The 18,318-nt window shown below is 44.4% G+C and overlaps 1 protein-coding gene across 1 annotated transcript; it reads right to left on the bottom strand.

Moving 5' to 3' along the window:
• Positions 1-111: 111 nt before the first annotated feature.
• On the bottom strand, positions 112-1,400 carry LOC124663901 (rac-like GTP-binding protein 1). The gene is made up of 7 exons (XM_047201541.1): positions 1,287-1,400; positions 995-1,192; positions 824-887; positions 633-697; positions 483-548; positions 268-374; positions 112-145 (listed from the first exon to the last, which is right to left on the bottom strand). The coding sequence occupies exons 1-7, from the start codon at positions 1,398-1,400 to the stop codon at positions 112-114; spliced, it is 648 nt and encodes a 215-aa protein (XP_047057497.1).
• Between the last annotated feature and the right edge of the window lie 16,918 nt (positions 1,401-18,318).

Here is an 18,318-nt window from a genome sequence, read left to right as displayed (position 1 = left end):
CTGCTAGCGATGAGATACTTCTGCCATCACCTTCTGTCCCATTTTTTTGACACAGCCATGGACCATCTGAACATAACATTGCGCAAAGGCCTTCAAAATGTTCTTCTTGGCTTACACGAAACAAGCTCTTCCGCAAAAGTACCGCCTACAAAAACGAAGTGGAAGTGTAAATTGGAAATTGAAATGCCCAGGCGGAGAAGTTGAGGCCGAACAAAACAAAACAATTGGTGATTGGTTCGAACAGATGATCGTAAACGGGAATCATACCTTACAGACCGACCGGCTCCTGTCCGAGTTTCCTTGCGGGCTATCTCCTTGTGCCTCCGAGGTTGAAGAACTGCTTTGATGGCAGTGTCGAAAACAGCCTTGATGTTCTATCAACAATCATCAAGGGGAGAAGACAATGTGTTTTAGTCTTGTTAGCCCACACAAACTCTTGAAACCCCAAGGCTTTCATTCACTGGATGCAGCAGAAAACATACCCTTTGTGTCTTGGAGCTGCATTCCACGTAGGCCACCGCCCCTATTTGCTTCCTGAGCTCCTCTCCCTAACATTTACAGAGTTAGTTCGTACTTTTATAGCTGGAAAATGTCGAGCTGGTTGCTGTCATCTGAGTGTGAAAGACACAAACCTGCTCAGCTGTTATAATGGACTCAGTTGGATGATCAGCAAGATAAGCTCTATCTTCTCGGAGATCTGCACATTCATTTGGGAAGTTGATTGTACAACAACACCAGCCAGAGATATCATAAATTGCAAAATTGATATGTGGATTTAAGCAGCATCAAACTAAAAAATCTAGAAAAAATGTCAAGAACATACCCAACTTGGTTCCAACAAGAAGTACAGGAATGCCGGGCGCGTAGCGGCGAAGCTCAGGCATCCACTGCTTGGAAGAAATTAAAGTCAGGTCATTAGTTATGCAATTGATTTATAAGATTAAAAAAAGAAGAAGAAGAGGCAAATAGGAGTGTAATGTGAGTGAGTGAGTGCCTTCTTGTGCACATTCTCATAGCTTGCTCTGCTGGTGAGGGAGAAGGAGAGGATGAAGACATCAGCTCCCCTGTAGCTCAGAGGCCTCAGCCTGCTGTAGTCCTCTTGACCAGCGGTGTCCCAGAGGCCGAGGTTTACGATGCTCCCGTCCACCGATACGTTGGCGCTGAAGTTGTCGAACACGGTGGGGATGTAGTCCTGCATCGATCCATTATCAGGAGCAACGGTTTTATCAGAACCAGATCAAACCGGCCGGGGAGGTGAAGAAGATAGGGTGGAGATGGCACTCAACGGTGGGGAACTTGTTGCAGGTGTAGCAGATGAGCATGCAGGTCTTGCCCACGGCGCCGTCGCCCACCGCCACGCACTTGATGAACCGGCTCACCGCCGCTGTTCCGCCGTTCATCTCTTCTTCTTCTTCCTCCTAAGCTTCACCGCTCCCTCTCTCTGCTCTTCGGTGGAAAGCACTGCTACAGAACATCAGTGCAGTGGGTGGGTCTCTGAAGGATCTTTTCACTGCCGCATTTGAAATCGGGCTGCCGTGGCAAGATTCCGCTTTTAATGGTAAACCAACTGCGGTGCACGTGGTTACCCGTATCTGACCGAAACCTGATTTGTTTTCAGGTTTGAATCTCCCATCACCCACGCACTACTCACTCCGTTTCATAATTATTTTAAATTTATACTAAAACAACCATAAAATTATGGAAATGAGGGAGCAGAATACAGGCAGAGCAATAGTACTAGTTGTAGTCTACTAGGAGCATCTCCACCGCTGCCCCCCCAAAAGAGGTCGGCAGATGAAGGCATTGGGGGTGCCGGCAGAATTTGGTGCCGGATTGAGGGATGACTCCTCCCACCGGCTGCCCCCAAATTGACCCTCAACGATAAAAACTAAGTAATTTTGGTTTCAAAAAAAAAACTAAGTAATTTTAAATTAAGATGATTTTCATTTAAATTTAGTTTTTTTTACAATGATTTAAAAGAAAGTTCACAAAATTTAAACAAAACTTAAATCTAGATCTACCGGCGGTCGTCAAACTCACTCTAATCGAGGGCGGGGGTCCGCCCCATCGCCATCGTCGTCGCCGTCACCATCCCAGAAGGAGGACGCCAAAGCGAAGCTCGAGTCGACGTCCATGTCAATGACGGCGCCGCTATCCATCTTGGACCACCACTTGGCATACTCCTCCTCGGCGACCAGGCACGACGTTCGCTGATTCCGCCAGAGCCTTGACTAGCCCCGGCGAATCGTCCGGATCATCGGGCCCGCGAAGAGACGCCTGATGCTCGAGGTGGACACCCACCTTCTTCTTTTCCTCCTTGCAAGGTGGCCGCACAGGCTCCAGCTTCTGCTGCCAGAACATGATGCTGGAAGAGGCGCGTCAGTAGGCGGTGGGGAATGCTCAGTCTTTGGCACGTGCATCGGTGGCCCCGAGCGTGATGACCCGCTCCGGGAGGAACAAGGTCCGCATGCCAGAGACTGCTGACACGGGGGAGTGGAGGTCTGTACCCGTGGGCGTACAACACCGCATTGACGTTGCGCCCATCCCAATACCTATGATGCCCGAGACGGTTGTACGAACCACCGTAAGGGCCCTAGGTTGTCGTGAGCGCTGCCCAGTTTGGGTCTTCCCACTTCCACAACGGTAGCGCCACCCAACACTGGGCGATGTACTCCTCCAACTGCCGATCTTCTGGAAGGAGCGGCATCGCGTACTCGTCCGTGCGGATCCGCCATCTCGTTGGCAGCCGCCAATCCGACGACATCAGCAGGTGGTTGGTGTACAACACCTCTGTCTAGCCGATGGATAGTTCATGCGGTTTGTAGCCACCGCCGCCGGACCGCCCTGCTTCGTTGTTGTTCAGCGCCTAGTTTGGATAGGTTTGCGTGAGCTTTCGAGGGTGCAAGGGGAAGAGGTGGGGTGAAGTGCGGCAGAGTGAGGAGCAGGGGTTTATAAAGCCGGGGGATAGGCAGGTGAGCCGGCTGGTCTTAGCCACTAACGCCGGCGCCGGGTGACGAGCCGTTACTAATGGAGCTTTACAACACCAACAAAAAACTCTTGAAATGTTGGGACTCCAAGTGCAGGGTGTGTAGTCCAAGAAGCAATTTTCCTCACAATGGTGACTCGAGGGTTTATATCGAACTCTCGGATAATTGAGCAAAGAGTTGTCTCTCCCTCTCTTCTTCTAGCAATCCTGCAAAGTAAAATAAAGGCTTGTGTCCCCAACTCCACCGTGTGGTTGTCAAGCACAAGGTTTCGCGTAAGTAAATAAAAAATAGTAATAAAACAAGTAAAACTAGATAAAATAAAGTAACTAAGTAAAAAACAGTAAAAGGGTTGATTGTTTTTTGGGTTTTGGATGCAAATAGGAAAATTAAATATTTTCGTATTATCGGATTAAAATAGTGCAGCAAATAAAAACCAAGATAAAAGCAATATAAAGGTGTTTCTTATGTTAAAAATGGACCGGGGTTCATGGATTCACTTGACTATTCTCTCTTTCAAGTTGTAGTGGACAATAACAATTCATCAATGAGATATGAAGATGCAAAATAATAACATGATACACATTCATATGGGAATCACGTCCTAACATAGAGATGATGCAACACATCTCTCTTATACTCCACAAGAAAGGGAAAACTCCATGCATTATTGTATTAAGAATTAACATAAAATAGCCATAAGTACTTTGACATGATGTTTCAATATCAAATATGCATCATCACTTTTGTCACGTGATGAACATAGCACATGCATTCACTTTATCCCTAGTGAGATAGGAAAAGAAAAGGCAAAACCATAATAGATCATGAATTTGTTGTCACTATTCAATCACTGAAACCATGCTACTCCATCTAATACACACATCACCCCACACACGTTCTTGCATAAATGTTGTATCAGAACAAATACTTAAGGACGAGGTACATAATATGCATCTATCAATACATCTTGCACATAATATGATCAGATCTCATAGCACAATATCATAGAATAAGGATCCACCATATAGGTATTACAAATATGGACATAATCATGTAGGGCAGCTCATATGGCATTAAGAACTATGAAGGACATGAGATAAATAGACTAAGCTACTGCCACAAACCCGTAATCCAGAGGTGGACTACTCCCCCATGATCATGGTGATGATGAAGACGTTGGAGAAGGTGGAGATCCCTCCAGCAGTTATCTCGGCGGAGTTTCCCCCTCCAATCTTCGTTGGTGCAGCCTCTGTTTTCGTGTTTCTATCTTCTGCGTCGCTCTCCTCCCGAGAACTCTTCGGGGCCATATATATAGTGATTTTTAGGTCAAAATACGTCGGTGTGCGAAAGAATCAAGTGAGTTGGACGATCGACGACCGAAAGAGGCTGAGTGGCGCGCCCAGACATGTAGGGCGTGCCACCTGGTCTCTTTTGGGCCGCAGGCCCATCCAGGCATGCTTCCAGGTCCCAGGGTGCTTGTCTCGATGAAAAAATGACGTTCGAAAAATCTCAGGTCAATTTGACTCCGTATAGGTCTCTAAAAGTGAAAATTACACAAAACAGGAAATTTCTGTTCTGCAGAGTTATAAACCAAATAAAGGGGATCATTGGTAAATCCCCGCAAATCAATGTAAAACATGGTATTATCATCATATATGGTGCAAATATGTGGGAATTCAATATGGTAAAGGACAAAGTTCATGTATGCCTTTTATATGCATCAACATCCCCAAGCTTAACCTATGCTCGTCCCGAGCGTAAAGGTGATAAAACTAACATGAACTTGAGTTTATTATATATATAGCTTCTAAATAATCATGCAAAGTATCACAAGGTTCAGTCAATAAAGAATGACAATAAGTAATATGAACTCATAAAGTGATAACTCTTACATTCTACATAGCATGCATAATAGTAGATATCATTGTAAGAAATATGAATGATAAGTAATATGAATAATAAAACATGCTTAGGAGATTCCTATAGAATTGTTGGAAGACTGTTTGTCCTCTCTTTTCTTTGGATATTTATGACTCTTGAAAAGTAAGAAGGAAATATATGTGCTAAACCTCCAACAAAATAAAAAGTAGAGAGAATAAAATAAGGTTTTGAGATATGCAATTCATGTAAACAATAATAATAAGCATCGGGTACCATGCATCTCTTGTGTGGAGATATCTATGAGTCATGTGTTTGACCTCTTATAAGTAAATGTTGCCTTATTTTCTTGGTTGCTAAGGATTACACCTCTTATTACTCAGCTCCGAGTTACCAAAAGTTTTCAACACACATGTTTCAACCAAGTATCTCAATGGGGTATCTTCATGCCGCTTGTACAAAGGACCAAAGGATATGGATATCTCAACTATAGGCCATCCATACCGGGAAAACATGAACAACAGACGTTGGGCATCTTCTCTAACACTCTGTCACTTTTTTCTCTAACTCTTTTTTCTTCTTTTTTTCCTTTTGTTTTCTGTTTTCCACTCTCTCTTTCTATCTCTCTCTTTTCACTAACTCTTTTTATTTTACATTTTTCACTCTTCCTATTGAGGATGCTATCTGCTGAAACTTTCACCATGATTAGGCATGGCTTTCGTTAGCGGCCCATTTCTCTTCTCTAACATGCATGCATACTTACTCTTGATAACCTCCACTTATTTCACAAGATATAACCATCAACAACACAGAAGAAATGATGATTAACGCAGGGTGAAATACGTACCCCAATGGTGCAATGTTGAAATACTTCCCCATTAAATGTGGTTATGGTCTACCTCATTACTCATAATTAGTCAAGAGAGTGTATTTGGTGATCAGGGGGATACATAAGCACCCGGTTATCACCATTGGATTTGGTCCACCACCATTGGATTGTGCTACTCACTAACGGGCACTAACGACCACTCACTAATGGACACTACCTCGCCGGCCTCCACTTCGCGCATCTGAGGTCGCGCCAGTGTCTCCCCGGCAAAGCGCGTCACCGTGCACCTTCCCCGCGTCTCTCTGCCCTTCCACTCGATGCGCTGGACCGCGTCGATGTGTGTATAGTGCTAACGTCGTTAGACACATGTCGAGCAGAGAAGGGGTGCTCACGTATCCCCTTGATCACCAGGCTTCATCCGAATTAGTCAAACCCACAACATGCATAGCGTTATTTTCCTTCCAAACCTCACTTTCTTATGACCTTTAAATTACACATATTTTGAAAAGGTTGGAGGCATAACACACATAGTATACTTGGAATAGCAAGTGATTATAGTAGGTATGATAGACATTGGATTTGAGTTGGTCTATACTTGTGTAAGAATTCAATTCTTTTGGCTAGCAAGAGGTCAAAAGCATGCAATAGTATGCATAGAGCTATTCATTCATCATCAAACAATGATACTTAAAATTAAACATCTATGTATACTAGTAAGCAATAGCACTGAATAATGCACATAGCAAATCATCACTCAATATATAGAGCATGTGAAACTAGAAATATCATACACAAAATAAATTTCAGCTTTTAGGCATTCCTCTTTTTCTTTTATAATCATGCCTTAATTTTATTTGATCATTCAGAGATAAGAGATTTTGGTCCAGTAAATCATCCATATGCATTATGAACATTCAATATGATGGGCCTTTCAATTTTAAAAACAAAACTAGACAAAAATAAAACAAGGACGCTTCAAGCTTTTGCAAAAATTCTATGTTGCTCAAAAAACAAAGTTTAGAGGTGCTCAAACTAGGAGTTTTAGAATGAGTCCAGTGGGATGTCATGGGCATCCCAAAGCTTATGATATTCACCATACTTTAATTCATCTTAGTGTGATATTCCTCCATTCCCTATTCCCTATGAAAAAACTTCAATACAAACTTTTATTCCCATTCTTTTCTATGGGGTGACATTAGAGGTACAAAGAAATCATGTTTGCTGCTGTTTTTATCGTAAATAAAATTATATCTTCATAAAACAGAGAGCATATAATGTTCTACTCAATCTATCATATCAAAAGTCCCAAGAAGAAATCATTTTTATACCCAAAAGAATGGATCTAGCACTAAAAGGCAGAATCTGTCCAGAATTTTTGCTGCAGCAAAACTGAATTTTAATACGACTTGGACATGTCAAGAATTTTAGCCAATTTACGTGCATATAGAGGATGAAAAGCTACAACTAATGTGAATTTAGAAAGATTTTAGGAGTTACCAAAAAATCATAAAAATCATGCACTAAAAAGTGTAGCGCAAAAAACAACAACTCCATATTATGTTTGCAGGTTTAAACATCCAAATGGGTAAAAACTTGATACTTTATTTAGAAACCAAATAGTAAACTAAAATAAAATTAACATGCTATAGCAAGCATTTAGAACAAAAACCAACTATAAAAACATCTCGGATTGACGTCCCGTAAAGCGATTTCTTATAGCCATATAGCGAGGCTTACTTACTTGATTTAATAGGGCCAATGATGTTGTAGGAGTGATGATTATTGATAATATCCTTCTCATCATTAGAAATAATATATGACATCAAGATGCCAGGGTCCCATGGTGTGATGATACCTCAAATATATTTAACACTTTAAAGCACATTATCACATAATATGAAATATGCAACAAGTAGTAACAAAGTCTAACTTTCTTCCTACACATTGGGATTTTATATAATAATGAATCACAACCAATAGTAGTATAACAAAGCATATCTACAATAGTTAAATTTATTTATAATCATCATTAGTGTGGAGAGGGTGCTTATATCTCCTCTTCCATAATAACTGCACTTACTTGAAGGAAAGTTAATAGTGTATCTAGTTGAATCATGAATCTTAGAGAACCGTGGCATATAAAGAGGATCATTAAATTTATTAAGGGATCCATAATCACGCTTTCCTCTTTCAAAATAAGTATTAGTACCACTTTTACTCATGACATCATTGCTGCAAGAAGATTTTCCATATGCATAAGATAGTTGCAAACCATACAAGTATTCTCAACATGAGCATATTTCTCCTCTATTGTGTGAATAGAACATTTTAATAATAACATGGAATTATCATGAATGAGAGCATTATCACAAACAACAAGTTTATCATTTTCATCCTCAGATAACATAGTATTTTCTAAGCATGGAGGATTATCAAGTAAAAATAGGCCATCATCTAGAGCATATTCAGTTTTAGAGTTATTATCACATATTAATGGTGAAGGTGTAAGATCCCACTCTTCCCCAATCTTAGATGGAAATATGGCTTCTTCATTTTCTTCTTCATGTAATAAGCTAGTGTCTTCTTGAGTTATGTGGTTTCTCTTATTATAATCAAGAACATAGATTTTAATAGAAAAGTTGTCTATGCAATCATCAAGGATAATAGTGACCTCAAAATCACATTCATGAGTCTCACCAGTGGCTTTATAAATATTATCAAGAAAAGTATTTAATTCAAAGGCTACCATAAAGATCACAAATTGTTCTACTTCCTCTATCCTATAACTATAAGTATGATAGGAGGAAATTGTATGTTTTTCATGGGACCTTGATACATCTCAAACGTATCGATAATTTTTGATGCTCCATGCTTGTTTTACACCAATTCATGTGTGTTTTGTTTACACTTCGTTGCACTTTTACATGTTTTCCGGCACTAACCTATTAACAATATGCCACAGTGCGAGTTCCCTGTTTTCTCCTGTTTTTGTATTTCAGAAAAGTTATACAGGAAATATTCTTGAAATTGGACGAAAGACGAAGTCGATATTTTACCGATACGAAGACGAAGTCTGGAGGGGTGACGAAGAGGCGCACTAGGGCGCCCACACCTGCCCTTGGCGCGGCCTAGGGCTGGCCCGCGCCAAAGCATGGTGTGGGCCCCCAGGCACCCACCGACCTGAATCCTCCACCTATTTATACAGCTTCTCGGGAAAAACCTAGATACCTGAGCCAAAATCCACGAAAAGTTCCGTCGCGACCACCATCGCCGAACCCATCTCCTTGGATTCTGAAGCTCTTCCTGGCACCCTGCCGGAGGGGGAAATCATCGCTGGAGGCATCTACATCACCATGCCCGACTCCGATGTGATGCATGAGTAGTTCATCCCTGGACTATGGGTCCATAGCAGTAGCTAGATGGTTGTCTTCTCCACCATGTGCTTCATGTATTGATCTTGTGAGGTACCCTACATGATCAAGATCATCTTTATGTAATCCTCTATGTTTGGTTTGCTGGGATCCGATGAATATTGTGTACTATGTTAAGATTGATTATATATTCATGTCATATGTTATTTGTGATCTTGCATGCTCTCCGTTGCTAGTAGAAAAACTCTAGTCAAGTGGACACTCGTGACTCCAAGAGGGGGTATTTATGCTCGATAGTAGGTTCATGCCTCTAGTAATCTGGGAGAGTGACTTTATAACTTCTAAGGTTGTAGATGTGCTGTTGCTACTAGGGATAACCCAACAATGTTTTATCCGAGGGTAACTCTTTTGTTTACTTTACACACATTGCTTAATGCGATAGTCTGTTGCTTTCAACTTTATACTAGAAGGGGTGCGGACGCTAACCTGAAGGTGGATTATTAGTCATAGACGCAGTTGGATTACGGTCTATCTATTATGTTGTAATGCCCAATACCAAATTATCATAGTACTCATGTTTTCATGTATCGATCGACATTCTGTCAATTGCCCAGCTATAATTTGTTTACCCAACATGCTATTTCTGTATGGAGAGACACCTCTAGTACCTGTGGACCCCGGCCCTATTTCCTTTACTGATAAATTCAACTGCAATCATGTTCTGTTTACTTTTTGCAAACACCTCCTTCCATTCGATACGTATAATCCTTTGTGTTCAGCAAACCGGTGAGATTGACAACCTCACTATATGTTGGGACAAAGTATTTGGGTTGTGTTGTGTGCATGTTTCACGTTGTTGCTGATGCCGGTAGTGCGCCCTGCCACTAGTCAGCCAACAACACCTTCAGAAGTCACGCGTTTCTCCTACTGGTCGATTAAACCTTGGTTTCGTACTGAGGGAAAACTTGCTGTTGTGCTCTTCACAACTTCCTCTTGGGTTTTTGTGGGGACCCCGGACTAGCTGTCCGAAATACCCTGTTATGCATTCAACTCACGATCCCATGATCAGTGCACCGTGAGCACATAACCGAACTGAATATCCAGAATTACATCATCCATTACAGTACCGAATAAATAAGTCTTACAAAGCGGGGTCACATGACCCGAGCTTACATAAATGCCTCGATGGGCAAGTTCTCAAAACACACAGCGGATACACATCAACGTCGTCGGGCCCAAGTCATGCCTTAGACCTACAGGCGACTGACTTGGAGAGCGTCCTAGGTCGCATAGTCGTCATGATATCCTCCATCGTCTTCATAGTCCTCCTCATAGTCTGGCCAAGTTAATAGCCAGGGACAAAGCCGTAAGTACATTTGGAATTGTACTTGCAAACCATCATAAGAGGAGTGCAACACAATCTAGCTAAAGGTGACAAGAGAGTACGACTAGTTTCTCTTGTGGATATAGCATGTGAAAGAGAAATAGTTTCTCTTGTGGATATAGCATGTGAAAGAGAAATAGTTTCTCTCGTGGATATAGCATGTACCAACAATAAATGTTTACATAGCATCCCGACTCCTCAAGTGAAGGGAACACTAGGATTGTTCTATGACATCTCTATATCTTTGTTAGAGAAGAGTTGCATTCTTTCATCTCAAGTGATGAATATGCGAGGGAAAATCCTATGACATCTCTATATCTTTGTTAAAGAAGAGTTGCATCCTTTCATCTCAAGTGATGAATATGCGAGGAAAATCCTATGACATCTCTATATCTTTGTTAAAGAAGAGTTGCATCCTTTCATCTCAAGTGATGAATATGCGAGGGAAAATCCTATGACATCTCTATATCTTTGTTAAAGAAGAGTTGCATCCTTTCATCTCAAGTGATGAATATGCGAGGGAAAATCCTATGACATCTCTATATCTTTGTTAAAGAAGAGTTGCATCCTTTCATCTCAAGTGATGAATATGCGAGGGAAAATCCTATGACATCTCTATATCTTTGTTAAAGAAGAGTTCCTCTTCAAGAAACATTTAGGAAAGAGTTCCCCACATAGCCTCATTATTTCCTCGACCATCTCCATATGGTCAACACACGCCCTTTTTCCGTACCTTTCCGGTACACACAAACACACATTTCCTTTGCAAAACATTTGTCAAAACAAAACGCAAGCCCCGGTTAAGTATGGCCATTTCAACTTGTCCATGACCGCGGACGCGGCTATTCGAATAGATTTGACTCTGCAGAGTTTGCGCACTTTCCCCACAAGAGCTGATAAATCCGCCGGGATCATCCCCGGATCGTCATACAAAAGTATGCGAGACTCGGATAACCGAGTCATAGTCTTTCGCCCGTCTCCATTGGCACAAGTCCTTCCCTGCGGGCTTACCCCTTCCGGCACCCCGGCAGCATACCTCCTTTTGAGCGTATCTCCGGCGCCACGACAGAAGACCCTCAGTAATCGTCCGGCTATAGACAACTACAGTGTATTGCCTCCTTCAGAGTGCAACCCGGCATCGGAGGTCATCGTGACCCTCCCTAGAAAGTTGTGAAGGGTGCTCATGCCAACTTCAACAAACTACGGACTAAGCCCGTGCCCACTTTGGATAATGTGGTTGCGCGATTAAAAGTTGGGACGACGAACACTTATACGCAGTGCTCCTTTTTTTTTTACAAACCCTTTTCCAGTTTCCCACAACACGATGGTTGCTCAACCCACCTTCATGCACATCTTTCCCAAACATTTTTATCAAGATCCTTTGCCTTTATAAATCATACGCTTGGGCTAACTCACCCAAGGTTTTCGTAAACATTTACAACAAGGTAAACCTTGAGGGGTTCCCAACCTATAGTTTCATGAGAAGGAACTACTATGGCACCATGGCCGAGATGAAGACCATCATGCCACGAGAGCATAAGTGAGTGGCATAAAGAAAAATCCTACTTGCTTAGGGTAAGCATGTAAGAATAAAACCTAGGGGGGGGGATCAAACTTTCAGATAGGTGGTGCTACTCTACAACTTGGGTGGTGTAGGTGTGTTACCCAATCAACAAGTCAAGAGGGCACACGGCATAGTTCTCTCAATGTGAGAATTACACCAAGCATTATGACTTTGATATCTCTATACTCGACAAAGTGGGGGTGTGGTGTAAAACTCCAATTTGGAACGATACATGCTCAGGTTAAGCATACATAAGACCCAAGGGAGTAGCACGGCAGTGACACCATGCGTCTCTCCAACGTGTGAATCAAGATGAAGAACCACCACAAGGAACTAGTCCTATTACAACCATACATAGACCAACATAGAGAGATCATCACATAGAATAGATAAGATGCTTAGGGACATCAACATATGACATCCAACCCACATCATTCAGAGTTCAAAGATGGCTTGCCTTGGTTGGCTTGTCCCTGGTCCTCCTCAAGTTCTTCACCAAAGTCCTCCCCTTCCACTTCTCCTTCGTTTGTATCTAGCGTCGCAAAAGTAAACGATGCATACAATCAACACATAGTTCAAGAAACAAGAACAAATAAATGAAAAAAGGAAGATATGCAGGGGAGTTGTTTGACAGTAACAAAACATGATTAGGCCATTTTTATAAACAAGAAGCAACAAGGTTTAATTATAAACATCATACAATAACCCTATCATTTCATGCAACACACATGCACTTATAACCAGAGATGAAAAATCACTAACAGAGACTAATGGTATTTTTCCTGGATGCATAGTAACAAAACAAGACTAACCCAATTGGAATCATTCAAAAATATTAATTTTACAAATTTTAAAGTCCAAAATACTAACCAGAAACAGAGATCTTGTTTCATTTATTAAAAATTGCACAAAAATCCTAAAAATACAAGGCCAGTGGCATCTGAAAGGTAATTTCATGCCGGTTCTAATGCAATTGGAATCAACTCAATCCGAGTTACCAATTTATTTTGATAAGCAAAACAGTATACTGGTTAGTTTGCAAATTTTAATTTCTATTTATCAAATTTTCAAATTAAAGAAATGGGCGGGAACGCCCTGGGCCGTGCAGTGCTGCGCAGATGGGCCGGCCCAGTGGGGCTCTCTGGTGGCCAGAAAAAAAAGGAAAAGGCCGGGGCCCATGGCGGGCCAGGCAGGCCGACGTGGCCATGCACGCCGACGTGGCCGTGCATGCGCCATGCGCCCGTCAGATCTGGATCCGACGGCCCAGATCTGGCGCAGGCGATCGACGTCCGGGCGCTCGCCGGCGCAGAGGGAGAAAAGGGGGTGGCGCGACGGCTTACCAGAGGCTAGCGATGGCGAGGCTTGACGCAGGCGGGTTGGCGGCGTGGGTGTGCGGCTCGGGGACGTCCTGGCGAAGCTCGGACGCATCGACGTCGCCTGGCTTGGCGGCTTTGGCGTCACGGGCGTCGCCGGTGCGTCGTCGGTATCGTCGCTCCGCTGCGGATCTGCGAGGCAGGGGCAACGGAGAGGGGTTAGGAGAGGCGAGAGGTGGTGTTGATGTCGAGGGAGAGAAGAGGGAGGCGTCGACGGCGTCGTGGCGGTGACCACCTGCACGTCACCCACGCGGTGACCGTGGTGCGCGCCTCGGCGCGTCTCAGCAGGGGCTCGGCTGCCGCTCGAGCAGCCGAAGGAGTAGCGGGGCAGCCTAACGGCGTAGTGTGAGGGGGAGCTGAAGGGAGAGGAGTGGCGGACGGGGGGGTTTTATAGGCAGGGAAGGGAGCGGTAGAGGCGTGGGCGGTGGCGTCGGCCAACGGGCGCGCGAGGGCTGGCGTCACTGGCCGGGCCCAGTGTGATGTCGCCCTGAGCCGTCAGCGAGGGGAGGGAAACGAGGAGGCGCGCGGCAGGCGAGGCTGATGGCGTTTCGATCGAGGGGCGCCATCATGCCCTCTGACCCGTCGTGTCGCGCGCTTGCGTATTAGGGGTAGGGTTGGGCGCGGGAGAGGGGGTGCTGGTGGCCTTGGGCCAGAGAAGGGAGAAAGAGAGAGGGCCAGGGTTGGGCCAGGGTAGAAAGAGAGGGAGTGGTGGCGTTGGCCACGGCCCAATCCTGAGAAGAAAAGAGAGGGGAGGGAAAAAAAGAGAGGGGGAGGCTTCCCCTCTTATCTCACGGCCAAAACCCTAGAGAGAAAAAGAGAGAGAAGAGAAAGGGGCAGGGGTGAAAAAGAGAGAGACCATGCCAAGTGCATGTGCCCAAGAGTGACAAGGAATCAAGTGCACAATTGTGAAAACACAAAATGACAATAAAAAGGTGATGATGGTGTGGATGGTGCAACCCTAGGTAAATTGGTGGTGGTGTAGAGAAGAGGGTAGGGTGTTCCTCCCATCCAAGGGTGATGCTTACCACCCCAGGGTTAGGGTTTTTGAGGGGCATAGTGCATTAGAGGTGGTGTCATCCAATTAAGAAGATCAAACCCTAAGATTTTAAAGAGGGTGTAAAAATTAACCTAAAGGTGAGGTGACACTCATAACATACCAAGAAAAGTATTTGAGTTAACCCAAGCAAGAATTCTAGCCTACACTCAATCATAAGAGTTAAATAAAAATTGTTGTTGGCTCAAAATTTTAACTTGGAGAAATATGCAGGTTTTGAAAAATGGGGTGTTACAGACCTTCCCCCCTTAAAAGAATCTCGTCCCGAGATTCCGCGGCTATGAGCTTGAATAGGTGTGGAAATTCTTGTCTCAGATAATCCTCCCGTTCCCATGTGGCTTCATCTTCGGAGTGGTTGCTCCACTGGACCTTGAAGAATTTAATCTTCCTCCGGCGGGTGACCCTAACGGTTTCGTCCAGAATACGGATAGGGTTCTCTCGGTAGGTTAAGTCGTGATTGAGGTCGATGGCACGGTAATCAATATCCTTAAAAACTTCAGCCTTGTTTGGTGCTTGGAGACATCTTCGAAGTTGGGAGACATGAAAGACGTCGTGGAACTTAGACAACTCCGGAGGTAATTCAAGCTGGTAAGATACTTCTCCTCTTCGTCCTAGCACCTTGAAAGGACCAATGTACCTAGGCGCAAGCTTGCCCTTAACATGGAAACGTTTCATTCCCTTGAGAGGAGTTACCCGGAGATAGGCAAAATCTCCGGCGCAGAAAGTTAACTCTCGACGCTTGGAGTCAGCGTAGCTCTTCTGGCGGGATTGTGCAGCTTTCAGCCGGTCACGAATGAACTGAACTTTCTCCTCTGCTTCCCGAAGTATGTCAGGTCCGAATACTTGACTTTCTCCGGTATCGGTCCAATTGAGAGGGGTTCTGCATCTTCTCCCATAGAGGGCTTCGAAAGGGGCCATCCGAAGGCTGGCTTGATAACTGTTGTTATAGGAAAACTCTGCGAAGGGCAGGCAATCTTCCCACTTAGTTCCGTAAGCGAGAACGCAGGCTCGGAGCATGTCATCGAGGATTTGATTTACCCTTTCGGTCTGTCCTCTGGTTTGAGGATGATAGGCGGTGCTGAACGATAACTTGGTGCCCAAAGCTTCGTGAAGCTTGTGCCAGAAACGAGAAGTGAACTGGGTGCCTCGATCTGACACGATAACCTTGGGAATGCCGTGAAGGCTAACTATACGGGAGATGTAGAGATCGGCTAACGCTCTCCCATGATCGGTGGTCTTGACAGGCAGGAAGTGAGCGACTTTGGTGAGACGATCCACTATCACCCAGATAGAATCATGTCCTCGGTTAGATCTGGGAAGTCCGGTGATAAAGTCCATACCCACTTCTTCCCATTTCCATACGGGTATCTTCAAGGGTTGCAATAATCCAGCCGGGCGTTGGTGCTCAGCTTTAACTTTCTGGCAGACGTCACATCGAGCAATAAAGAAGGCAATATCCCGCTTCATCCCATGCCACCAAAAAGTGTCTTTTAGATCTTGGTACATCTTAGATCCTCCAGGGTGAATAGAGTAAGGAGTATTATGGGCCTCCTCCATTATAAGGTTCTTCAATTCAGGGATATTGGGTACGCAAAGGCGTCCATGGTACCACAGTACTCCGTTGGGGTCTGTCGAAAATCCTTCTAGCTTTTTCCTGCTCATGCGGCATTTGATCCCTTCGATACTCTTATGCCCAACTTGGGCTTCCTTGATCTGATCTCGAAGGGTGGGTTTGGCTTCCATGGCAGCAAGGAATCCATGGCTAACCAATTCCAATCCGAATTCCTCGAATTCTTGATACAACATGGGTTGCTCGACTTTTAAACGGGAGTTAAGGGAACATGGTTCTCGGCTGAGGGCGCGCTTTTCCGGGGTGGTAATGGATACTAAGGTCATAATCCTTGATGAGCTCTATCCATCTCCTCTGTCGCATGTTCAACTCTCTCTGGGTGAAGATATACTTAAGGCTTTTGTGATCGGTGTAAATATCACACCTATTTCCTATGAGATAGTGGCGCCAAGTCTTGAGAGCGTGAACCACGGCTGCTAATTCCAAGTCATGGGTGGGGTAATTGGCTTTGTGTGGTTTCAGCTGTCGAGAGAGATAAGAGATTACTTTTCCTTCTTGCATTAAGACACTTCCAAGACCAATTTTGGAAGCATCACAATAGATCACAAAGTCCTTGGTGACGTCGGGCATGGTCAAGATGGGGGCTGATACAAGTTGCCTTTTTAGTTCTTGAAAACTTTCTTCACATTTCTCCGTCCATTCAAACTTCTTACCCTTTTTAAGCAGAAGGGTCATTGGCTTAGCAATGCTTGAGAATCCTTCAACGAACTTGCGGTAGTATCCCGCCAATCCGAGGAAAGACCTCACTTCCGTAACATTTTTAGGTGGTTGTCGGTCCACAATAGACTTGATCAGAGAGGGATCAACAGAAAGTCCTCCAGCAGACAAGACGTGTCCAAGAAATCCAACTTCCTTGAGCCAAAACTGACATTTACTAAACTTTGCATAAAGTTGGTGTTGCCGAAGGGTACCCAAGACTAGTCGCAGGTGCTCCTCATGTTCTTCCTCAGTTTTTGAGTAGACCAAGATGTCATCGATGAACACTACCACAAATTTGTCTAGGTATTCCATGAAGACCTTGTTCATGAGGTTCATGAAGTAGGCAGGGGCATTGGTGAGTCCAAACGACACTACGGTGTACTCATACAATCCGTAACGGGTGGTGAAAGCAGTCTTGGGAATGTCGGATTCTCGTACTTTGAGTTGGTGGTACCCGGTACGAAGGTCAGTTTTGGAGAAAACCTTTGCTCCGTTCATCTGATCGAATAAATCATCGATCTTAGGCAGAGGGTACTTATTTTTAATGGTTACTTCATTAAGTCTCCGATAGTCCACACACAAGCGAATGGTTCCGTCTCTCTTGTCCACGAAGATCACAGGCGATCCCCATGGTGATGCACTTGGCCTGATCAGACCTTTGGCCAACAGATCATCCAACTGTCGCTTCAACTCAATCAATTCTTGGGGGTTCATACGATAAGGTCTCTGGGCTATGGGGGCAGTTCCTGGGAGTAGTTCTATGATGAACTCAATGTCTCAGTCAGGGGGCATACCGGGCAATTCTTCTGGAAAAACATCGGGGTATTCGCAGACAACAGGAACTTGTTCGAGGTTGGGTCCAGAGATACTTTTCTTGTAGAAGGCTTTGGATGAGTGTACAGTAACGGTGTATTTTACTGGTAGGCCTTGATCATTGGTTAGGGTAATAGATTTCTGGACGCAGTCAATGCGTCCCTTATACTTGGTCATCCAGTTCATTCCAAGGATTACCTCTAACCCTTGAGCTCCTAAAACAATAAGATCAAATAGGAAGGGTACTCCTTGTATGACTATGGGAACGTTTAGACAAGACATCCGGGCTTTAGCGGTGGATCCCGGAATTTGAACCAACATGAGGCATCTCATGGCGGTTGGTTTCATCCCACTTTTCTTAACGAACGGCTCGGTAACGAATGAATGAGATGCGCCGGAATCAAAAAGGACTCGGGCAGGAGTGGAGTTGACTAGAAACGTACCCATCACGATATCCGGAGCTTCCTCCGCCTCTTCAGCGCTTGCATGGTTCAGATGTCCATGGGCGGCATTGGCCTGCTTCTTGACCACGGGCTTCTTTCCTGACGCAGTCCTAGCTTGAGCTTGAGGGGGCCTTGGGGCGTTGGCGCGTTGAGGTGTCCTCATCTTGGTGGGACACTCACGAGAGAAGTGTCCAGGCTTCCCACAAGCGAAACATCCATCGCCTTGAGGGCGAGCTGGCGGATTGGGGCGGGGGTTGGTGTTGAATCCTCCAGAACGGGGCTGCGGAGCTGAA

This window comes from Lolium rigidum, chromosome 6, assembly GCF_022539505.1.
Source record: "Lolium rigidum isolate FL_2022 chromosome 6, APGP_CSIRO_Lrig_0.1, whole genome shotgun sequence".
Classification (NCBI taxonomy): domain Eukaryota; kingdom Viridiplantae; phylum Streptophyta; class Magnoliopsida; order Poales; family Poaceae; genus Lolium; species Lolium rigidum.
The sequence above is the reverse complement of the archived record's forward strand: the minus strand, read 5'-3'. Positions and strand labels throughout refer to the sequence as shown.

Coding starts and splice junctions, on each gene's coding strand:
- LOC124663901 (XM_047201541.1), bottom strand. CDS start 1,400: ATGAACGGCGGAACAGCGGCGGTGAGCCGGTTCATCAAGTGCGTGGCG. Junction 888..994: donor ATGAGAATGTGCACAAGAAG/GCACTCACTCAC, acceptor TCTTCCAAGCAG/TGGATGCCTGAGCTTCGCCG. Junction 146..267: donor GGAGCCGGTCGGTCTGTAAG/GTATGATTCCCG, acceptor TCGTTTTTGTAG/GCGGTACTTTTGCGGAAGAG.